Raw genomic sequence first — 26,348 nt, 5'->3', positions numbered from 1 at the left:
AGAAAGTTATACTTCTAAGCCATGGTTTGACTCAGAACTACGCGCCTCAAAAAAAATCTAAATTATGCCCTAAAAAAGTGCAAACGACAACGCTTTTCATCTGAAACTAAAACGTATACCGTTTGATTTAAATTGATTTAAAAACTAATTACAAAAAAATGCTGTCTAAAAAAAGAACGGAATATGAAATCAAGGTCAAAAATAAGTTATTTAACGTAAAAAGCTCGAAAGGCTTTTGGAATCTTCATAAATTGTACAATCGAAAACCTTTTGTCAACAACCCCATACTCAATGATGTTTGGCAAAGCTTCTACGAGCAAATTTATCCACCTCGTCCTACCATTGAACATATACTGTCTGAAAACTATATCAAAGCGGTGTATTTGGAAATACCAATAATTTAAATAAAAACAGCAATAAATAAAATCAAAATCAATAAGGCTCCAGGCGAAGATGCAATTACGACTCTGTCGTAAGTATTTATCTAGTGTAAAGAATCTTTTTATCAGCTGAGGTTTCGCTCGCCGGATTCCAGAGTTGTTACAAGAATATTTCTTTGTAACCCTGAATCTTCTCGTAAAACAAAAAGGTGGACACTTGATAATTTTTATTTTGTACTTTTGTATTTATTATATATTTTCTTTATTTACAATAATTTATAATAATCTACTAACAAAAAAATAGTTACTAATTTCTAATATTTTTATACTTCCTGTATTATGAAAAGAAACAGATTAATGGTGGACTAGGAACCAACGCTACCGACAAGGCTGCGTTGCTAAGAATCAGTGTTACTGACTAGGCTACACTGGTAGACTAGGAACCAATGCTACTGACAAAGCTGCGTTGCTAAGAATCAGTGTTACCGACTGGGCTACACTGGTGGACTAGGAACGAACGCTATCGACAAGGCTGCATTGCTAAAAGTCAGTGTTACCGACTAGGCTACATTGGTGGACTAGGAACCAACGCTACCGACAAGGCTGCGTTGCTAAGAATCAGTGTTACGCAATCAGTGTCAGCAATGTTAATAAATTTCTTAGTTACCTGGTTGAATATTACCTTCGGTTCTGCGAAGTGTTCTTCTCCGTGGCCTGTGATCAAGTATCTTTGCACTTGCTTCGATGCGCACTGCTCTAAGTGCTGCGACCAAGTCCCCTTTTACTTGCTTTTACTCCTCATTTTATATAAATCTTGCGAAACTGGACTTCTAACTTCCGAGTGCACATTGTGTCGATTTCTTCTAAGTTGTTATTGCCTACTCTAAATGCCTACGGCTGGTTTTGTTATGTTTGCTGCACATTTATTAAAAATTCGGCAAAATGAATGACACTCAAAAAAAGTGAGAAGTGTTACTACTTAGTTTATATTTCATGGAGGATTATTGTTCTTCTAATTTTATGAAACTAATAATAACATAATGTTATTAATAATTTATGTTAACTTAATAATAATAATTTTTAAATAGTTCATAATAACTTATTAATACCTTAATTTTATTAATAGCTTATACTAACATTTTTATATAAGTTCAAAAAAAGTGAAAGTAGTATATATTAACTAATAATAAATAACTAATAATGTTTTTCTTTTTTTTTATTATTAACTAAAAATAGCTTAATTCTATTATATGTTACTATTATTCTTCTTTTTTTGTTTTTGTTTTACTTACAGCAGAAACTGCCATAAGAAAAGGGAAAATGGCGCTCGGTACGGCAGTACAAACTATTAGTAAATTTAAATCAGACTCTTGTGAAGGTTGGGCTAATCTATTCGACTGCACTGTATCTGTAACACTTTTATATGTATTAGAAGTGTGGGTTCTACGTTACTGTGATTCACTAGAAATCGTTCAGTCAACGTATTACAAACGTTTGTTAGCACTCCCCCAAGCTACAAACAATGCAGCACTTAGACTTGAACTAGGCCTTCTAAAAATTTCATATAGTGTTTTCAAACGCGCAATCGATTTCATTATACGAATTCTTCAAATGGATCAATCAAGATACCCCAAACAATGTCTCCTTCGTCTCATTTACCTACACGTAAATAATTCTTCTACAAGTGAATTAAATTGGGTTACACAATTTAATGAGTTTCTTAAAGTTGAAAATATGACAAACTTAAAGGAAACACTGACTGCAGCAACTTGGATTGATAATCGAACGCTATTAAAGATATCTAAAATTCAAAAACATTTTAAAAGCCATCAACTCACATTCCATGAATTGCAATATATTAAGAGCTCTTGATACAAACCTGCCTGTTACCTGTTGCATGCCTGTTTGATCGTAAGCAATTTTTTATGGCAAAGGGTATCGCCCAATTGCGGTTGTTACAACTCTAAGTTGAGAATGTTGGCTTCGCAGATAGTATGTAGATCCAAGTCACTGGAAGCATGCCTTCCGTTAATCAACGTGAGATTTCAATTTGAAATCTTGTGTATTGATCAAGTGACAGCCATGTTGCCTTATGTATGTTGAGATGTTAAATAGTTATTAATATTATTAGAAGTCAAATAGTAAAATATTGTATATATAATGTTTTGTATTTCTCTTTACATAAGAGAGGTAACTCCATTTTAATTGGTTAAAGAAACGAAAAAGATAAGATACAGGGAGCGGAATTTAATAAACTAGAAAAAAGTTTACTATTTAAGTTATTCAGATGAACCAATTCTGAGATATTAAGGGTTTTTTGACTACATGTGTTTTTGGGGAATAATTTATTATAACACCGTACTCGATAAATATTGAAAATGGATAATTCCATTCATACAACTTTTTTCGTTTCTTGACCCAAGGAATCATCTCTATAAATTTAAGTATTTTAGTATATAACACCGACCATATTATGTGAAATAATTTATATTTATTTTGAATATATTTAAAATCATTACAGAGTATCATTTGGTTCATCTAAAGGTTCTATGGTAGAAACTTTAGTTTTTGAAACACCAACACCGTTATCTGAACATAGCGAGATGCAGTTTGGTTTTGGTGATAGTTTTAAATGTAAGACGTCCTTTTCTTGTGGCGTTAATCCCGAAATAAAAATGACCAACAGTGGAATAGACACTCCAGAAGAGTAAGTTTTTGTCTTAAATATATTTTTAGTTAATTATTGTTTATATGCTATATGGCTAAATTAAACCAAATTGATCAAGTTATTTTTTAGCACTTTGCAGAATTATCTGTATGTGCCTTCAAAACTTTCATACTTTGAATTCACTATTTTTAAATACATTGTACCCGTAATCAATGCTTTATTCGACACGTCATTGCACAAAGTAAGTCTGTGATAAAGGGCAGTTTGCAGCTTTGACTTCGATCATATAACTTTTTATTCTATTTAAATCATGCAGTTACAATTTGTACATTTATGACTTAAAGCGCATGTGTAATACATGAAATGCGAAGTTTGTGCCAAATTTTATGTGTAATAACAACATTTGAAGTTTGACAAAAAGTTTTGAGTTACTTAAAAAGTTACAGTTTTTCATCGCTTACATCATTTTTAACATTATTATTAACATTATTTATTGTACCTTTTAATTGGTTTTTATGTCTACGTACTAAACCTGTCTATGTCTCAACAACAAAAAAAAATTTTTTATACATTGAACAATAATGCCTGTAGTTAGGGGGTCAATTCCTTAACTGTGAAAAAAATTTTATGTACACGCAAGCGAAAAACTCATTTCTTACCGCAGTTGACACTTTCTTATAAAATGCTATTCCTCAAGTGCTATTGAGTTTTTCGTGCTGTATGTAAAATAATGACGTGCTGAATGCATTTTTGACAGTTATAAGTTAAGAAATTTGTATTTGCATTGAATAAATTGAGTTATTGAAAATAGATAAGTAGACGAAATTGCACACATTAAACTAATTATAATAAAATTTTATAATAATCATATTAAAAAATTTTATTTTATATATTTATAATTTTTTTACATTTCTTATAGTTTCAAAATTTAACTATCGTTAGAAAATTCTATATTGATCTTTGAGTACAAACTTTTGCTCCTTTCGCTTGCTTTTTTACATTTTTCCATTTTTAAAAACTATAAAAAAAATAACACAAAACTATATTTCATTTCACCAAAAATTTACCCGTTTTTTAAAAATTCACAGCTAAATTTACAGTGAATAAAATTTGACAAAAGTGTACACTTTTTGACAGACAAATTCACTATTCACAATTAAGAAATAGCAAAATCAAAATGAAAGCAAAATTTTTGTGTAGACTTCAGTTTGCACAGTTGAGGAATGGACCATAAATAAAATCATAACCCATAAAATCTAGCACACATTTTTTGATTTACTTGAAATTTCCCAAAAAACTCTCCTAAGCATTGGAAGATTTCTGCCAAGAATTGTACATGGGGACAGAATCATGCTTTTTGGCAAACGGCACAATTCTTTACGAATTTTTCAATATATGAATCTATTTTTGACTACCAACAATCTAATATTAATTAAGTCTAATATGACCTAAAATAGTTTTTAATGTACCTAATGCATTTCCAAATACATTGAGATACTTTTGTTTAAAGCTGTCTGCCGTGGAATTTCTTGAAACATCATTTATTTTTTCAACTTAATGTATTTAAAAATTAAATTGATTCAATAAATCTTGACGAAATAACTTGTTTCCTTCTTTAACGTGTAATGATCAATTTTTTTTGGTCTTTGTCAAAACAAAATTGATCTTACAGTTTTTTCATATATATATTTTTTTTATATTCATCTTTATTCTGATAAATAAATAAAAAAAAATATATATTAAACACTGGCAACAAACATATGTATAAAAGAAATCAAACAAACAAAAAAAATAACAATGAGAGAAATAACATGTTGACTGGTGTTTACATTTTCGTTTTCGCCAAAGCTGAGAGTACAGCTTAAAATCCCAAGGTGAGAAAAAAAAAAGAGGGGAAAGTTGAGTTCGATGGCCAGAGGAGAAAAAAAAGGGAGTCGAAAAAAAAAACACTTTGGTTGCGTTAGAAAAAAAGATAAAGTGAACAAAAACGGCGGATTCTGAGGACAAATAGAAAGTGAACTACAAACGGCGGATTAATAATAAAAATATAAAGTGAACTAAAAACGGCGGATTCTTAGTGAACTACAAAAGTAATAAACGCAAACATTTAAATAAAGGAATAAAATCAAGTGTATAGTTGGTGACTCCAAGCCCTGTATTGTGTTAATTTTTTTACACTGAGGAAGGGGTATTTTGAGCTGCATTTGGTAGATTCATTTCATCGATAAGAAACTGATGGGCTTACAAAGGAAGCCAACCACATTTTAAAACGGTCAATTATTTTCGGGTGTTGCTGGCGATCAGCGGCAGATGTATGTAGCAGCAGCAAAGAATTCCACAGCATGTGTTTATATTATTCATATATATTATATATAATTTTTTTTGTTTATATAAGTAATTGAATTTTGTATGTATAAATACCTATATAAAGTATATTACAAGCATTGTATTATTTATGTTATTACTTAGTATTGTATTAGGTTTTTTTTTGAAATATATCTAGTGTGTAATAATGAAGCATATACTATATAAACTGTATTATTTATTTTATTAGTTTTCTTTTTGAGAATCTCCTGAATTGTTTATTCTTAGTTTAAATAGATATATTTTATTTTTGTACTGAACCCTGGTATACGCTGAGTATACCTCGGCCGTGGAAAGGGCCGGAAAGGTCGTTACAAACGTTTGTTCCCAAAAATGTGACACGTTTTTTCATTTTCCCACATTCAATATCGGCACCAATCACACCAACAATATCAATTTTTTATTTCCATAGCCATACGCAATCTTTTTGCTACTAAATAATTTTCGTGACTTCAGTTTTTCACACGTTGGCAACGTAGTCGCGCCACTATCCATTTGTAAATTAATATGTGGTTATTTACCAGCAGTTCAATAAATGTTTTATGTTTTTTGTGTTTTTACAAAAGTATTTATGGTAAATTCATGATCATTTTTAAATTCACTTAAATTTTTTGTTTCTGTTTGACTAATATTTGCATATTCTTTAAAACAACTCATTTCACCATATAAGTTTTTGTAAACCTGCTGTACGAATATTTTCATGTGGATTATTTAAAATAATTTGGTTTCTTTCTATTTCATCTATGTACTTGGAAGAACAATTTGAAGCCTTACAAACAAATTCGCTACTCTTTGTAGCTCTGGTTTTGTTTTAGTATGCATTTATAAAACTCAAATCTTGATGCAATCACATGCATTTTTACCTTGAAATGGCCCGTTAACTTTTCTGTTAACACTAAAAGCTTTATTATCAAAACTGGTGCAAAAAAAGCTTTTTTTAACATGAAGTTTTGAGGCTTTTATCTCAGCATCAATGCCATATGACACAAAATGTTGTTTTAACTGTTCCAAATACACATTCCACCGTTGCTTGTCTTTGTCGAATGGGTGATAAGGAGCCACGGACGCCGTTGAGTTTCCAGCCTGATTACGCGCTAATTCTTTCATCCACATCTGCTGCTAGCTTATCATTTCTTTTTCTTGACGGAGAAGCACGGCAATTATTTGTTCACTCATTTTGATTTATTTTGAATTTTTATTTACTATTGCATGTTATGCCAAAAAATTTTGTATTATATTTATATAATATGTTAATTGTTTTTTAATTTTAATATTTTAATTTTCTTCTCGTCGCCTATGTTATAATTCAGGATTTTTAGTAGTTTGAGAGTTCAATGGAAATTAAAAAATCTTTATTAACATAATTCATTTTACATATTCATAATTTAACATATACAAAGATATTCTAAATGCTATATATACAAAACAAGACAGGGAAGTGTAAATATATAACAGAAACCAAAAAATTTGGAGTTTTCCTCAAACTTGCTCGTATTTTTTCGTATACAATTGGATTTTTGTTGACTTATATCCAAACTTTCATTAATTTTCACGGATGAAAGCGAAAACATCGTTTAAATACATGCATGATTTTATTTTGCAGTACATCTGTGGATTTCTGCTTCCACTATATGTTAGCTTCACTTGCTGCGTGCTTGTCAGTTGCCGGCTCGAATGTCAAAGAGAGCGATGCTTGCTTCTTTTCTTACCCTTTTTGCACGTGATTCTAAAACGTTGCCATTGTACTTTTCCTGTTCTGTGGTTGCCGTATTCGTCACAGTACTCCTCCATAGAAGGTTGCCGACTGTGATGAATGCTGTTTGAGAGTGTAATCTTTTTGTTTATGGCGTGTCTGAGTGCAATGGACTATTGCTCAATTGAAGTGAGTCTTCTTTGGCGGTCGTGACATTTTTCTTCGTCCTTTGTACTGGTGGTTATCATGGTGGTATATTATACTCATATAAATAGACGTCAAATTTGTATGAAAAATCAATTAACGCCAGCACACTTAAATAAGTAAGCCCCTATAATTCGCCAAATCATGACATTTTGATGTCATCGGACACACTTTTATAATTATTTAGCTTTTTTTTATAATGTATAACGCCCACGACATTTTGATGTCGTTGGCTAGAACCTTGTAACTTTTCTATAATATATAACGCCACCGACATTTAGATGTCATCGGTTAAAACATTTTAACTAATTTAGATTTTCTATAATATATAACGTCAATTACATTTTGATGTCATCGGCTAGAACCATGTAACTAATCAGAATTTTCTTTAGCATAGCAATTAGGTTATAATTAGAGTAAGAAAAAATCCAAACTTTTGTTTTTTTACTTCTTGATCACATATTAGCTTTTCAAACAGGCCAATAAAGAAATTTATTGCAATGATCCAGACCACGACTGAGTGATACCTCAGCAAAATCAAACGACGCTTCCGTGTCGTTACACACTCACTTTCCAGAGAGTGTAGCCTAAGTTGTTCAAGAATTAACACAGGTTAGCTCAACAGAGTGAATACGTCATCCTTCCTGGCTTTTTAACATATACAATTGTTGTCTTTAATTGCTGTACGTTGACACATGCTGGAAAATTACTGGAGTAGTATTCATTCCCAAAAGCAGGGACAAAAACAGCCACAAGGACTATATACCGATTAGTTTATCTTCCTTTCACATCACGAACACTATAAATCCAGCACTTCTCTCTACACCGCATCATGCATTCTGTCATGATCATTCTCTCTACTTCAAGGAATATACACTTGATAGTTTTCTTGATATCAAACGTTTTCTTGATCTATTGATAAACCTTGATAGTTTGGAGAAATTTATAGAGGTTCTTCTTAAAAATAGGATTATCACCTCCCATATCGGAAGTGATCATTCGTGTAGATCAGTATATTTGGAAACACCACAGGGTAGGGTTTTCTCATCAATTTTGTGGAATATAACGGTAAATACCTTGCTAAAATAATTGAAACAATTCGGATGCAGCGTCATAGCTTATCCTGATGTCATTGTTATTGCTATTGCTTAATTGGGGAAATACTCCTAGGTTTAATCCAACGTTATAAACTCCGCATTCGTCACAGTGGCGGCACAGGATGTGGTATTTAGTGTTGATATCATTCCAGAAAAGACGAATGTTATTCTCCCCACTAGAAAGTATAAAATCCCTTCCTTTTCCCCATCCAAGATAAAAGTCATCACGCTAGGTTGCATTAAGGTCAAAAATCTGGGTCATATACTGGACTCTAAACTCAGCTGTAAAGTTGACTTTGCTGAAAAAGTTGTAAAGCCACATGGGCAACTTACTGCTGTAAAAGAGCTATTGGTCGCAGTTAGAGTCTTCAATGTCGAATCATACTCTGGCTCTATGTAACTATGTCACTCTTTTAGCCAAGCCGCCATTAAATCACTGTTAGGCACTTCAGCCACATGTTATTCAAAATTGCCGCGCTTCCCTTAATGACTTAGTTACGTGTATCAGGGTCCAATTCATGCGGGTTCTTGAACAGAAGGATATTGAGCAATTGCAGAATAGACGAGCTCGCAAGGCATGCACTTATCTCCCTAACATTCAATTCATATATCGGCATTTCACATACTATAGTTACACTGGCAATTAAACAAAAATATCTGAGCATAGCTATGCAATACTGGGCTGACCAAACCTGCTTTCAGGTATCAAAGCTGACCTAGCCTAATTTGAACAAAAAAAAGCACTAGTCAACTACTTAAACTACGGCAGAACCTGCTCAGCACTACGGTATCTGTGTTGACAAGCCATGCTATGAGTAATACTACATGCCACATTCGGATGAGGTAGAGACTGTGCTACATGTAGCAGATAAAGTAGAGACTGTGCTCCATCTGATGTATCAGTGCTCATTTTTAGCTAGGATAAGATTAAAAATCTTTGGGACCTCTTTTCATCGACTGTCAGCATGCAATTTTAGGGTCTTAGTTAAATTCATAGAGCTATCAGGTTGGTTCACTTTATTCTAATGGGAGAGTCATATTTTTTCGGCGGTGGTCGTATACTGATCTTTTAATCTATATACGAACCAACGCTATTCCTATGGTACTACAATGGACGATTATTTCAGTTCAAGTGAGCTTTCTTGGATACACGACCACCACTCCAACCTACATACGTAGTGCAGCAAACTCCAAACCTGTATGGATTACCCAAAATCCGTATCTGATCTACAGCATCTTTAATTATTACACAATGAAATATTAATCTTATTTGATGTGATTTATTTAGTTACAAATATACCAACGAATCTAGTAACCGAAATCATTTTAGAAATAATATAATAAGAAATATTACTAACCCCCAAATTAACATTTTCAAAAATATTGTATTTTTTGTCAACAATAGCGGACTTAGTACTAGATAAACTAATATAAACCTGTATGTAACCATAATTACAAAATAAGGTACTTCAAAAAATTTCGTCAATAAAGTGATAGTGTTTGTGATAATAGTTTAAAATAAATAAATTTCGTCACAAGTGATAGTAAATTTACACAGAATATTAAGAATATTCTAAAAATTCTCAATTAGACAGAAAATTAATAGATAATTTAATAAATCACCAAGACAAAAACAATATTTAAAAAAATAACGACACCTATACAAAATATTTTCCGATATCTTTCACACCAGATTATTACACGAAAGAAATCTAACTAAAACACTTAAATAAAACAACATATATTCTGTTCATATGCCCAACCCAATATATATACCCAATACTACAACAGCAAACAGCAGCAAAATAATGTAATATACCAAATTAACTGCAACTAAAACGGAAAATCTAGTTGCAGAGAGATAAACATATATATGTAGTTATTAAAAAAAACGCAATATTTCTTAGTTTTTAACAATTTGTGTTTTAACTTTAAATATTCAAACTCATCAAAACTTATTAAACCTCTTAAAAACTTCTTTTCTATTTCTTCTCCTCTCTTACTTCTTTATTTTTCTGCTTATCTTGCTTTCGTTTCACTGCCTTATCTTCCCTATCACACTATTTTTATCCACATATATATATATGCTGCTGTTTGCTGTTGTAGTTTTTGTATATATATAACATATAATTATATAACTATATAATTACTATATAATTATACTTATATATAATTATATATAAGTATACTAGTAACGTAAACCTTTTTTACGGCCAGCTGTTAATGCAATATCGAATGTATGCTTGTGGCAGAAATGCCCAAGGATGCCTCTATCTAACGGTATGTCACATGACGATCTTGCATTATCAGTTCAAGCACGGCATCTATGTTCTCTGGGTCAACGGTCGTTGTTGGACGACCTTCACGGAATTCGTCGTTGTGCGACCGTCGACCACGATTGAATTCATTTAACCAATTTTTCACAGTGCTATAAGATGGTGCTTCATCGCCATACAAAGATTTAAGTTCATCAATGCACTCTTGTCGTGATAATCCACGTCGAAAGTTGTGAAAAATGAACGCACGAAAATGTTCACGTGTTAATTCCATTTTTTGACCAAAATTAATTTTTCAAGTCTCTGTAAATAAAACAATTCACAATTAAATGACAACACGTTCTGAGTGATGTTATGCTAAAAAATGTCAACCTTTCCAATGAAAATGTCAGATTGCACCTGGCAACATTTAGTGTTGCCTAGGCCGGAAATATATATAGCAGTCCTCGTATTTCTTTTCTATCTATTGTTAATAAACCCATATTGAAGTGAACAAGTGTTTTTTCATTCTGTATGTAGGCTCCTAACAAGTTATATACCTTTAGCAAAGGACTCCACACTTTGCTAATAGATAAAGACACAAAAATTTAACAACAATAAACAACTTTATTTAAGAACAAAATTGGAAACGTTTTCCTTAAAACCAATTAATAAACTCAATATATTTTACATTGAATTTTACATTTAAATTTCAAATAATTCACAGACTACTGCGTCGCCACATACCCAACACGCTTGCACTGCACCCAGGAGCACGTGTTACTATTAAATTAAATGAATATTAAAAAGCCGTGTGTCGGATAAAGTAAATATAAAAATGAGTTCGTCTCAAATCTTCAACATAGAAAAACTTTGTGAAGATAATTATGACTTATGGAATCCACAAATAAAAAGTGTATTGATGAAAAAGCGATGGCAACGATTATTTTGACTGCAACACCAGGCCAAATTCAACATATTAAATGGTGTGCAACTGCAAAAATAATTTGGGAAACTTTTCGAGAGATTCATTTACCAAAAGGGCCGATCAAAAAAGTTACATTGTTTAAACAATTGATAAGTAAGAAAATAAGGAATGACGGTGGAGTTCAACAATATATTTCAAAATTTACTTCGATTGTGTATTAGTTAAGCGAGATTGGTATAGCGCTTCAAGAAAAATTATTAGTAATTACGATACTGGCTGGTTTGCCTAAAATGTATGAGAGTCTTGTGGTGTCGTTAGAAAGCCGAGATCAGCTTCCCAGTCTTAATGTACTAAAAATTAAATTAAGTGAAGAAAGTGAAAGGAAAAAAATCGAGGAACACGCTGAGTCTGTTCAAACGTTTGCTGCTAAGAATTCCCTTACAAAACAACCGCATTTTTCTAAGAATAATAGGTTGAATTCTACCAAAAATAAAAACAACAGTTATATAAAATATGAAACTATAAGTAAAGCAAATTTTAAAAATGTAAAATGTTATAAAATGTTTCCAACGAGGTCATTAAACATCACAGTGCCAAATTAAAAAAAGAGAAAAGCAAATTAATGTTATAACTCTTAGTGCTGTAGCAGCGGCATCAAACTTTGGTACGTTAGACAAAGGTCAATAGTATTTTGACAGTGGAGCTACTGCTCATTTATGCTGCAAGAGAAAATTGTTTGACGATTTAAGAGAACATTCAGAAAACATAATAGTTGCCGGTGGAATGAACATTGATACAAAAGGGAAAGGCAGAATTAAATTTCGCAGCAACGGAATAAACATAGAACTCAATAATACATTATATGTACCACAATTACAATCCAATTTTTTGTCCGTTAGTAAACTAGTTAAAAAAAAAACTATGCAGTAAAGTTTGAAGGAAAAAAGGTTTTTCTTTTGAACATAGATAATAAAATTTTATTAACTGCTAATCTAGTTGGAGATCTATTCTTTTTAAATTTAAATAACATTAACAATAATAAATTATTTGTTGCTTATAATACAAATGACGAAGCCAGAAAATGGCAACAAGATTTGAATACCTACGTTTTAATAGTTTAAAAGAAATAATTGAAAAAAAAAATGGTTTATGGAATTAATATGAAGATTAATAATAATTTAGATTGTACGATATATTTAAAAACAAATGCTGCGTAAGGCAGTTTCCAAACTCATGTAATCGAGCAAACGAAATTTTAGAGATAATCCATACCGATTTATGTGGTCCAATGAGCAAACCTTCAAATGGTGGATCGCGATACATATTAACATTTATTGACGATAAATCGAGATATATTTTTATATTTCATAAAAAGTAAAGATTAACTATTTAGCGTTTTTAAAGAATTTCAAACAATAGTCGAACGTCAGACAAGCAAATGAATTAAAATTCTTCGAAGTGATAACGGGACCGAATTTATAAATAAAGAATTCAATAACTACCTAAAAATTAATGGGATAATAAGACAATTAAGTGCTCCATATACCTTCCGATCAAAAAAGAACTTTTTCGTTCTTTTTTTGAATTTCCGCGCTTATCCAATCGATAAGTTTTTTTATATTTTCACGCTGGCAACACTATTATACACATTCTGTCAAATTTTAACGCATATCGTTCCTTTAGTTTTTGTTTGACGTCTATATAAAGAAGTCGAAAAATTTTCGTGTGGCGATTTTTAGCTGAATTTCATTCAAAAAAAGCGTTGTTGTGATGTGGCCAAAGAGATGATTTCCAACGCAGATAGTGACCTGACCCCACATTCATCGAACGCATCATAACTGGTGATGAGACATGGGTCTATGAATTTGACATGCCCACCAAACAACAATCGACCGAATGGTGCTTCGAAGGTGAGCCGAAACCGAAAAGAGAACGCCAAAGTCGGTCCTAAATCAAGGTTATGCTGACTGTTTTAATCGATATTCGTGGTGTGGACCACTATGAATTCCTTCCGGACGGTCAATAAAGAGTATTATTTTGCCGTTATGTGTCGTTTGCGTGAGATCATTTTTTTTTTTTTTTTTTTTTTTTTTTTTGCAGTAGGTGGAAACATCGAAAGCTGCCGTGTGAGACTTGAACCCACTAAACCACCTCTTAGGAATGGATGTGGAAGATTGCAACCGCGTTCAGCGGAGGCAACCCCCATTCCAGTAAACGACAGAAGGAGAGCAGAAGGGCTTAGTATTTAGCAAGCTAAATAAAAGCGTGAGATCATTCGCAAAAAAAGGCTAGCTTTATGGAAGGAAAAGTTATGGATTTTACACTACGATAACGCACCGGCTCATACAGCGTTGGTTGTGTGCAGTTTTTGGACAAAAACTTCACCAATATCATCAACCAAGCACCGTACTCTCCAGATATGGCCCCGTGTAACTTTTTCCTCTTCCCCGACTCAAATAGTCTATGAAAATTATTCTACTTAAATCACAAAAGTCAAAACTTTTCCAGTTTGTGATCATTTAGAAACATTATCTCCGGGCTGTTCCCACTTTCTGGCTTGTTGTTTCGCCTCAGGTGTCACAGTCAACTAGATTGTGCAAAAATATTTCTAAACGCTGAAAATGTTTTCAATGACAATGTCGTTGCCATCTTGCCGAAAGCTTTTTAATACCCAAATATTTATGTAAATTGCTTGATACACTCACGCAATTTAATTTTAAGAATTATTTAATACAATATCATAGATTTTTTAAATATTTTTTTCAGTTGTGACTCTTTTGAACGAACCAGACGCTCTTCTTCAAAAACACTTGTACTTTAATGACACGAATAAGTCGTTTGATGTTTTTGAGGCGTGACTAGGTCGCAGTCCGGGTCGTTACAATAAACTTGTTTGTGGACTAGTTTGAGAGGAGAAAGAAAATACGTTATTTGTCGGCGGCATTATATTCTATGATAATACAAAGATTCTAGCCTCTGGCATCAAACTGCCGGCGATGTTATAATCCATGATAATATAATGAGAATCAGCCATAATATCAGAATACTTCTTGCGTGAATTTTGCCTGTCAACTTAGCGATGATGTAGGTGTCTACACTATTCAGTGTGCTGGTGCTAAGTAATCTTTCATATGAATTTGGCATCTATTTGCCTTGAAAATTAACGGCTCTGCCGCGAGCATCTTTTCTTGAAGCTTGTCTTGTCTTGTACTAGCTGTGCGTGTGGGTGTTATCTACTATTTTGAAAAACTGGTTTATTTAATTCATGAATGAAAGGTTGTGGTTTTATAATATTTATTTTTTTCTGTGTCAATAAAATAAATATTAACTCCGTTGAATATACAGTTATTAAATGGGACTGCACTTTATTTATGTAACTCCGCTACAAAAACAAAAATACATTGATTTATATATCTTAGAATGTAAATTCCTAGAAAACACTAATAGCAATATTAAAGGAATAGGTAGACAGACGCCATGTCTCGTGTGCATTACTATTATTGGCTTTCTGCTTTTGCAAAAAACAGATGGTGAAATTGAGACGTACAGCCCTATTTGATGAGTAGTATAGTAGTGTTGCTTTAAGTGACGGGTTGTGAAAATGAATAATAAAGTGATTAAAAATATAAAATGTGTTTTATTTTACATTTAATTATACAAACAAACTTGTAAATAAAGGAAATATATACATAGTCAATAAATAAATTGATTATTAGTGCGAAAATTTGTACAAAATTCCGTCCTTACAGTACGACTACGTTTAAATTCAACTTTCCAATATAAAATAATTTTTTTAAATTTAATCTATATATTTATAATTATTTTTATATATTATATTTAATTTATTATGTCATTTTGACAATTGTCAAAATTGACTGCTGTAAAGGTTTTGGTATTCTGTGACGTAAATAAAAAGGTCTTTTTTTTGTTAGTTGTCAATACCTCAAATGCTGTTGACAAATATAAAAATATGCTCTTTTTAAGAATTTTTTATTATTTGCATGCATGACAAATATTCTTAACTAAAATATACGCTCCTTATGTTACAAGCATTTTTTTTGTTGTGATTTGAATGCTTGAAAAATGCTTTCGACAATTTAAAATATATGCTCTTTTTTATTTACAGTTACGAACAATTACGAACAGTTACGAAAAGTTTTATATACAAAACACTTTACACCATTGTGTGGTGAGAAGTATTAAGTACTTGAGCTTTGAAATTGGTCAAGATGTGTCCAGAATACCTAAAAGCTTTCTGTTTTATAAAAATCAAAAATTTTATTAAAGAATTTGACAAATTTGTCCAGTGCACAGAATAGGTCCGTAAATGTATATATAATTCATTCATAGGTGCAAAGAAATGATCCCTTTGGTGTTTTTTAAATATGTACATCGTCTGCTGACTATATACGAAAACAAACTTTAGCATGCAATTCCTTTAATACCAAATACATCAAAAGAGGCTATACAAAGTTGTAAAATTGGTGGGACTGTGCAGAAGTGTGGTATGTTATTATTGATCATTGTTGGTGATTAGAAGACAATTAGTGAACAAGTAAAAAGTTGCAACTGTGAAGAGCTCCAATCAGCAAATCACCATGCATGTATTGTAGCAAAAGAATTTTAGAAACTTAAATCTAAAAATCTTTTAAAAGACAAAAAAACATACAATGAAAAAAAAACACAACTTGAAGCCTCTTCAAAAGGTAAAAGGTGATGTTTTTACAACACAAGTCTTGCTTATGTAAAATTAATCCAACTTATAATCGAAATTTGCAACAAGGATTAAATAGAAATAGATTATTTCGAGATTAAATGAACGAGAAACGATATTTAATTCCATTTAACTCCATTTTAAAATTAGATCCTGTTTATGGTAAATCTACACGTAGATCTTTAACCATAAATAAAATACCTAAAATAATGTTATGGAATGAAACTTGTCTAAATAAATATTAAAATTTAAAGTTTTGTTAAATAAAATCAAAACTGACATCTGGCTAGTATTTGAAACTCTACAAAACGTTTACAAATAACTTCAAAAAGTATATCGTTTATTATACGCCACATCCTGAAAACTGCACTAGAACTGGTACCGCTGTAATAATTAAATACAATAAAAAACCACTTAGTTGATCAATTGGTTGAAGCACAGACAAATAATACACAGATTGCGAATGCAGAATAAAAAAATGGGTGTATTTGATTTCATAATGGCCAGCTAAAAACACAATGAGCTTTGGATTGTAGAGCAATTAAGGCATACAAAAGCTGCGTATAATAAAATGATTTTAAGTGTTGGAAACAAAAACAACATGATGTTTATTAATATACTTCATGATTCTCATTGCTACTGTAGGGCATAATACCGTTTTCACCACCGAACATATTAACACCATTTATACTAACAACATCTATGGATGCGCTACTGCCAGTGCTTACTCACCTCATAATATACAAACCTCATATATTTGTATGAGACCAGTATAAAATTTCATCAAAAATCGAAATTTATAATAATTTCAAAGAACTTGTGCATTGCATACACACAATCAATCAAATATTCAACGAATATACACAAAAACAAAGACAATGAATTAACTACACTGATGGTGAGCAGGAACTTTCCAGATACCATTAGAAACGTAATGGGAAGTGCTCTCAAATGCATCCAACAACGGTTTAAAAAACAAGGCCTGACTATCAATGCGGTGAAGTCGGACACAATCCTCTTCACGAGGAAGTGAAACCTTTACAACTTTTCAGTAATAACATTCACATATCAAAGTCAGTGAAATATTTAAGAGTCATTCTAGATAACAAACTGACTTGGAATGAACATGTAGATGAAACGATCGGAAAAACGAAGAGAGCTCTATTTCTGTGTAAGAGAGTATGCGGAAGACGATGGGGTATCCCCAAAATCGACGCACTGAATCTTTACGTTGATGGTCAGACATATTACGTCAGTTGTCTGGTGATACAAAGCCACCCAAAAGACAATAAAAGCGAAGTTAGGTAGGGTCCAGCGACTAGAATGTGTTGGAATAACGGGTGTTATGCGCACAACGCCAACACCCGCGTTATAAATGAAGCTAGGTTTGCTTCCGTTGGATTTATATATAAATGGTGACACTAGCAGCAATTTGTTTAAACCGGAGCTCCACAACTTCTGAAAATTGGTGGGCCATTGGACAATTTTTGACCTCGTAAATTGGAGATTATGAGGAGAGTTTATGGGACAAAAGTATCCTATAGAACACTGATAGTAGACGGCCTTCTACATGATGAATGTAAAAGGAATGAAATCTGCGTCTTTACCGATAGCTCCTTGATGGATGACAGAGCTAGATCTACATCTAGGAAAATATGTTTCCGTCCATAAATAAATAAATATATATGTATCTATATGCATGAATTTCAGAAATTTTGCCTCGTCTACGCTTGCATATGAAATTATTTATTAAGTGTGCAATAAGAATCAAAAAAAATGTTGGCAACAACTCTTTTGTATATTTCGAACACTTAAGATCATTGTGTCATACGCAGCTTTTGTATGTCTTAATTGTTCTACAATCCAAAGCTCATTGTGCTTTTGGCTTGCTACTCGAGCTGGCTACTACAAAACCAAAGGAAGTCATTTTTGTGTTCTGTTTTTGCAATCTGTGTATTATTTATCTGTGGATGAAGCAACATTTAAATAAGCATCTTTTCGATTAAAAGTTGTAAACAACTGCTGATTGTTAAAATACTACATACACTGTTAAGACATCAATTAAAGTGTAAACGTTATGTATATCTTTTCAAACCATACAAAGGTCGCAATATTATGTATGGTGACTTTGTTTTCAGAAATATACTCAAAAGTCATTTAAGTATCGAAGAAAATTTTGGTCTTAGCCATGACCACTCATTAGTAGTTCCAATAGTTTCCTTAAATACATTTCGTATGATTTTCATTTATAAAAAGCATGTATAATATTAAGGTGAAAGCTATTAGAATGATAACTATATACTTAAATATGAGTTTAGAAAACTTTATATTGCTCCTTTTTTTCTTAAAAATTTTTGAAATAACTTATTTTCAGTCCTTGATAAAAATATAATTCACTTACCTAAATAATTAAACCATATATCAAAATCGAATATATATTTTTTTTTTTTTTTTTTTTTTTTTTTTTTTTTTTTTTTTTTTTTTTTTTTTTTTAAACAAAATGAAGAGTTTAAATTTACAACAACTAGTCATATTGACTAACAAGAGGTTTTTTTTATTACAAGTAAATTTATCTAAGTCTATCTAGGGTGAGCATATAGATACGAACTAGTCATCTCCTTGCTGGTTGAAACGCCTCAAAAGGTCATTAGGTTTGAAGCGGCATAAGCGTCTGTGAGTGACATCACAAAGTAGCGCTGGAATGGTGCTGTTTAAGTGTTGTCTCAGCCTGTCATAATGTTTTTTAGCAGCCTTCTGAATTTCTTGTTTAACAGTAGGTATTTTTAGGTCTCGATGTAGATCAGAATTTCGCACGTACCACGGAGCGTTAACTGCATCTCTGATTGCTTTGTTTTGAAATCTTTGCATCATATCTATTATATGTTTCTTCGCACAACCCCAGATTTGGACGCCATAGAGCCAGACCGGCTTGAAGACTTGTTTATAGATCATAAGCTTATTTTGCTGAGATAATTTAGATCTCCTTCCAATAAGCCAAGTTAACTTTTTATATCTTATTTTTAGCTCATTTAATTTTTTCTTGACGTGTACCTTCCATCTCAGTTTGGCATCTAGAGTCATACCTAGATATTTCGCAGAATTTGCAACTGGAATTTTTACGCTATTTAGAAATAATGAAATTTGATTTTCTCTTTTGTTAGTAAAGTCTACATGATTAGATTTTGAACTGTTTACTATCAGCTTCCATTTATTTGTCCATTGTTCAATTTCTTGAAGAGCGATTTGAAGCTTAGTGGTAGACACCTTGTTGTTTGGACCTGTAGCCATTAATACCGTGTCATCTGCAAAAGTTCCAACAATACATCTTGGATTCACTGGCAAATCATATGTGTACAGCAGGTACAGCAATGGGCCTAGTATACTCCCCTGAGGGACCCCGCGATTTATAGGATATAATTTCGAATACGCGTCAAGTAGTTTAACTCGATATATATATATAACTCGAATATATATGACAAACAAATATATATCACAAAGATGTGGAAACAAAATGAACACACTTTATTTCAACATGAACAATTAAATCAAAAACTCAAACATTGTATACAAATTCAACAGTAAAGGTGACGAGTACAACGTCAAATATTAAGTATACCATATATCAAGTATATGTTGGAACGAATGAAAATAAATTTAAATCAAAAATTTCTAACCACAAACACATCATATAAAATAAGTTTGGCGTGCAAGCACTTGCACAATACTTGCTTTACATTACACTGCATTCTGAGAAAGATTTAGACATTGTGGAAATTCTCTAATTAATGCATAATTTCTTGGAAATGCTTACCAGGCTTAATTTTAAAACCGGGATTGATAACTGCACTAAAAAAGTATAAAAGTATTAGGTATACATCAATAAACTAGTGGAGGATTCCATACTTTAGTGGTAACTTTTTAAAAAATTGTGTTTTTGTTTTATATTTATACACATATTTTGTGCACTATAATGTATTTTACTATATTGTTGAGAATATGAAATCTATGAATATGTAATCTAAGTTATCTCATATGGAATCTAAGTAATTTTAGAAACAGTTATCTAAGAATGTCAGTTTAGTTTAGAAATAATTTTTATTATGTATTATTCTTAGAGAAAATTGTGTGTTTGCGTTTGACAAAATTTAAAAATCGATCAAAACTAGAGCCAACTATTTAATTATTTATCGGGATCCAGCGATCGCGAACGATCACGTCGAATTGTGAAACGTACGCAACAATATTATGTAGTTGTCAGTTTCTTGAAGATGACTTTAGATTAAATTCGTAATATTGAATATGATAAAAATTAATGTAAAATAATTTAAGTGGTTTTTGTTAATTCTCAGTTATAACAATACTTGAACGTAATTAGCCAATTAGCACAATACAATACAAAAATATTAGGAGGCTGTAACCTATATGTATTAGGATTGCTTCTACTTCACAACCTTAGCAATTTGGTCGAAAAGACTACATAAGGTTTAGCGCTTAAAATATTCTCAGAACCTTCAGCCACAATTTTGCTCAAAAGACTATTGCGATAGTGTAACTTAACAAGCCGTATAACGTTTTGATACATTGGTTGTAGCAACGGAGTGATATTAGGTGGCAAAAATATTGTCGATATTGTTCCATCTTCAGTAACTTTTATCAACTCATTTTCAGCTGGATGACTTGGCGCATTGTCTTAATTAAAGCTGTTTTTGGTAGATTTTTGCATTTAAAAATTCTTCTACATATATAAAATATGTATATTAACATTTGTAATAATAAATAAAAAAAAATTAAGTCATTCTTGGGGGCAAAAGCTATTATAAAACCATAGTTTAAAAATTCCAACGTTCATCCAGGCGGACTTAGCATTCATATAGTCAACTGATCAAATTTTATTTTTAAATGCTATTGGCTTTTTAGATTTTCCGATAATAAGCATTTTTATCTTTTTGGAGCCTGTAGCGTTTGTGCATGCCAAAAACGTAAGTCATTCTTTTGTATTTTTTCTACCAGGTGCAACTTTTTCATCAATGTGCACATAAGTCTTCTCAGAAAGTAATTTCCAATACAACTGATAGGGAATTATTTTTGAGCAAGATTTTCAGTTCTTTCTTAAAAGGGTTTACAAATTCAACACGTGATGAAAGCTTTTCGCTTGATTCCTTTAGCAGACATACACCATATCGTTTGTTGAATTCACTCATCCAGGCATCACTGGCATAAAATGATCCGTCATAGAATTTTGAATGTAAATTTTTAGCCATAGTTTAAAATATTATTCCACTTATTGGAATTTTATTTTTCTTTTGTTTTAAAAACCATTTATATAAAGGTAGTTCCATTTTCAGGAATTCACTTGTTCCCAAAGACCTTCGCGATGTTACCAGTTTTGGTGTTTCAACTGATTTAACTAATGCAGACCTTTGATTTTTAATGATACATATTGATGACTGTGGTACACCAAATTTTAGTGAAATTGCTTTAACTGCAATTCCCTTATCAATATCATCTAAAATTTCCAATTTTGTTTTAACGGTTAAACGATTCCTTTTCATCATCTTTGCTTTTATATAAAAACTAAAATTTAATGCACAACGATTTACACGTCTCTCTTTGTCAACATTAATGTTTAAACGATATTTTCAAACAAATACATATTACATATAAACACCTTAATATATACATATGTGTGGCTCGATACTACTTCGTATATGATTAACTGAATTTGTGGGCAACAGAACAGTAGCGCCTGCATTTATGCAGACATTTTTCTCAGAAAAAAAATAAAACAGACAATTACATGCATGTTCTAAGCTGAATAACACTAGTTTTATAGTAAACTCATATTCAAAATCATAATTTATACAAAACAAAGAAATAAGAAACAAAAAATATTTTGTTCGTAAATTCGTTATATAGAGCAATCAATGTAAATATTTTTGGTGTTCGTTATATCGAAAATTTTTTATACCGCGCGTTCGTTATACTGGACGACTACTGTACTTAATTTTAAACAAAATTCGAACATTAACTAAGTAAAACTTACAGTAAAAGGTACTTCAACCTCCAACAGTTGCATTCTTTTGCATAGCCAAATGTTTTTTGCTTTTTTGCTGTTTTTATTATTTTCTAAAATAAGATACCGTACAGAGCCAGGGTGAATGCACGGAAAATACCAGTGAGAACGACAAGCGTTATTATGTTAGTTTTTAGCAGCACTAGCTGTTTCGTTGACTAGCCTCAAGCTTCGTTTTATCTTTCAACCTGGTGGAGAAGCTATACCATGTTATCTGGTAGAGTTATTTTTAATGTTATTAAATTTTTTTACAAAATTTTAAATCGTCACTACATTTAGAGTAAAACAATATTATAATCATTAAAAAAGTAAATATGATGAACGGACCTAAAAATAATGATTAAGTAAATCACAGCATGTTAATTTCAACAGGTTCGAAATAACTAGGCATCTTTCTTGACACCAAAATGCAAGAACATATGAAAATAAAATAAACAGAACTAACTCTAAATCTGCAGCAAATGAAGGTACCGTCATTTTGAAGTTGAGATCCGAATATTATGTTCCTGCAGACATTGTAGTCAATAACACAATCCATTCAAGCGGCAGAAACTTCAATACCAGCGTCAAACGAGAACAATTATTTTGTACCGAATGCTGCTGCACACATGACATGCTAAACAATAATTATATTGTTGACTCAGCATGTTTTGCCAATATGCATGTCGAGTTAATATACATACATAGAAATATGCAGGTGTGCGTCTACAAAATGTTATAGCCTTTGCTTGCCGCGAATCCTGAACATGTGCCGTACCCAGAATATGTTTATATGTAACATATTTTCCGATGCGATGTGCGATGAAGAAGGTACTCCAGCAAAAATAATTTCCATTGCATTATTATGTAGACATAGAGAGAAGTTGCACAAAATTCGATAAACGCAATTAAAACAAGAAAAATAATAATCAACCATATCGATTTTTAACTGTTAAATATTAGTGTTCCAAAATAATACCATGCTGTCTGTCGTTTTCAGTAGCAACATATTATTCAAAGGTTCCGTTGTAATTGAAGAATTTATATTGTGAAGGATTTGCATTAACAGGTGAAAGTGTTGTGCTATCTAAGAACGAAAAAAACGTGTTATTTAAATTAATTGACAACTATTCCGCCTGTTTCAAATAAAATTTAAATGAACTTGATTATACCTCCAACCCTGGTAACTAAAATACCTTAATGTATATCAATACGTAAGCAATGCGTCGTGGAACAAAAAATATAATTAGACTACTAGAGTTGAATACCAATTGTCTTTCAATTTTAGTATACTCATCATGCCGACAAAAGGGCATAAAATGTTGTAATAAAAAAACAGACGTGCCTATAGTAGCTGACACTTTATTGACACATGCTTTTTTAAATGATTGGGTACTGCGAGTTTAATCAAATGCCGTTTGGGACCAAAAATGCTCCTACTGCATTTTAAAAAATAAGATCAGTTTAATCGAACAGCTTACAGGTGAAGCGTCTGAAACTGTAAAAGATGGGCTTCAGAATTTATAACAATTTTTGCAAGTTATTCGAAAAGAATACTTGACAATATGCCTCTCAAAATGTTTTTTTATAAAGAAACTGCAGATGAAACCAGACTTAACTGTTGTCAAAGTAAAGCGGTTTTTAAGGCTTACAGGTTATATTTAAAAATTGGTCCTAAACTATGCATATGTTATATCGATGGCCTTCTAACACAATTAAAGAGCAAAAATTGCTTTCTAATGGCCATCAGATTGAAAATAGTGATTGGTTATTAACAATGCAAAAACTAGATGCAAACTTACAATAGTTTCTGATCAATATATTATGTTCAACATAACGGGAATAACATGAAAAATAATTCATACTAATGTAAAATAAGCTCGCTCTATAAGAAACATGGAAAATAAATGCTGATAATACCAAAATAAATGCGTTAACGATTTATGAGACTTTGTCATAATGATGGACATGCTGGCATGAAAGACTCTGTTAAGCACCAACGATGTCGAAATTTTGTCAAAGGAGACATCAAAATTATATGTAGGATATTGTTAGAATCGAAATATAATAATACAGAATATAGAATAACATATAGAACATAAAACTGAAAATAATCAAAAAGGAATAACTTGTGATAATAACTAATTACATTTAGCGAAAAATTTTAAGTGTTATATAAAAAAGAATGATTTCTCTTACTCTAGTAATATAATAGATTGTAATTTATTGTATTATTTCTTTAAAAAAAGACTTTAATTCCATTTAAAACTTTCTAGTACTTTTACAAAATCAAAAGTGACCATTATAAAAATTGCAAGTGGCTTCAACTACTTCTTACTTTTTTTTACACAATTTATTTTTTTTGTCAAATGGCCAGATATTTCAAACAGTAAGCTATAACGCCATATATCGTGGGCGAAAAATGTACTTAAAATAGAACTTCGACAATTTATTGTAAATTTGGTCTGTTTTAGCTTCTCACTTAAGTGGTCTTTAATTGTAGAGTTGTATATCATATGTTCCTCTAAATATATATTCATGACTTTAAGTTTATCAATTAACACATGTTTTTCATATTTTCTAGACAGTTACAGTGTGTTTTCTTTTAATATTATAATATTTTTAAAAAAATTTAACTAATACAATTCAAAAATTACCGACTAAAAGCAGGCGAAATATAAGTGATAAAGACAAAATGTGAATGTGATTTGTGTTAAAAATTAGTTTATTAAAAAAATGTGAAATCATACCATATAATGCATTGGGTATCTAGTGCAAATATTTAAAATGCAATATAGTGAGATTGAATTAATTTACAATAATAATATTGAATGTGAATTTTTTTAGATATCATCCGCATCGCTAAGATAGAAAAGGTGCAATTGGCATGGCTTCTGAGGTTAAAAGGTGTACAAGTAATTATATTCCTTGAAATTTTAATGACAGCATGGAGCATAAAAGGTATGTTATGTCTCAATATATATTTGTATTTATTAATGTTTTTTGTTTTTTTAAATAACTTTATAGCACACGGTACTAATGAACTTAAACAAAAGCATACCAGGAGCACAATACATCCATTATTCCTTCAACATCCTTCAGCACGTCCTTCAACATCAACTCCAAATGTTTTACCCTTGCTCCGAATGTTATCTGCGCCTGCACCACATCAGAAACTCCGCCATGTAAATTAAGCTGTCTAGTTGTATTTAATGATGACAGAAGTTTCCTCCAGACATTACTTAGAAATACTGATGTCGATCTAAGTGGATGTAATTGCCAACTTGTGGTTAAAACTAACGCAAATGTGTAAAGGACGAAGTTCAATAATTGCTTACTGGTGTCTTATGTGTTCTTTTATTTATCCGTTCAAAGTTAAATGAATACAAGTGGTTACAGTGATTTTGTTACATAAAAAGGTCACCAACTTTCAAACTATTTGTAAATTTTGTTTGGATTATACTGACTTTTTTTTAAAAAATGTCATAAAAAATGAAAATACATATATACAAATGTGATAGTTTTTATTATATGTCATTAACACGTACTGCCACACCGTATTGCTTTATCAAACTATCGCAGCAAAAATTAACAAAAAATTGAACAAGCGCAGCGGTCGTGTGTTTTGTGTGATGTGCATAATATTTAAATATTAAACCATATTGTGTTCACAAAAAACTATATACTAACTCAAATAAAATATTTAAAATTGCTATAAATTTTTTTCATTTGCGCGGTTTTACTTAAAATTATTTAATAAAATTTATCAAAAATTTGTCAAAATTTTTACTTTTGTAAAAACACATGCGGTTAATTCTGTGTTTTTTTATTGTTTTTCACACATGTAAGCTTCTAATAGAGACATCATTAAATTCCTAAGCGAACATAGTGTTGCAAAACAATTAAACTATTACACAATTTATTTAATTATATATCATGTAATTGTGAAATATTAAATAATTAAATCCTATATTATTGTCAATATGTAAGAAC

At 31.3% G+C, this 26,348-nt stretch overlaps 1 protein-coding gene across 1 annotated transcript in view; it reads left to right on the top strand.

The window, feature by feature from the left end:
• LOC119676203 overlaps positions 1 to 26,083 on the top strand; it is a 107,410-nt gene extending 81,327 nt beyond the window's left edge. Inside the window, exons 2-4 of the mRNA XM_038087441.1 lie at positions 2,902 to 3,087; positions 25,203 to 25,316; positions 25,383 to 26,083. Of these exons, the coding sequence (XP_037943369.1) occupies positions 2,902 to 3,087; positions 25,203 to 25,221 (205 nt within the window). The 3' untranslated portion in view covers positions 25,222 to 25,316; positions 25,383 to 26,083. The remainder of the gene's footprint in view (positions 1 to 2,901; positions 3,088 to 25,202; positions 25,317 to 25,382) is intronic.
• Positions 26,084 to 26,348: the final 265 nt, after the last annotated feature.

Source organism: Teleopsis dalmanni, chromosome 1 (genome assembly GCF_002237135.1).
Source record: "Teleopsis dalmanni isolate 2A chromosome 1, ASM223713v2, whole genome shotgun sequence".
NCBI lineage: Eukaryota > Metazoa > Arthropoda > Insecta > Diptera > Diopsidae > Teleopsis > Teleopsis dalmanni.
This window is presented reverse-complemented; position numbering and strand designations above follow the sequence as displayed.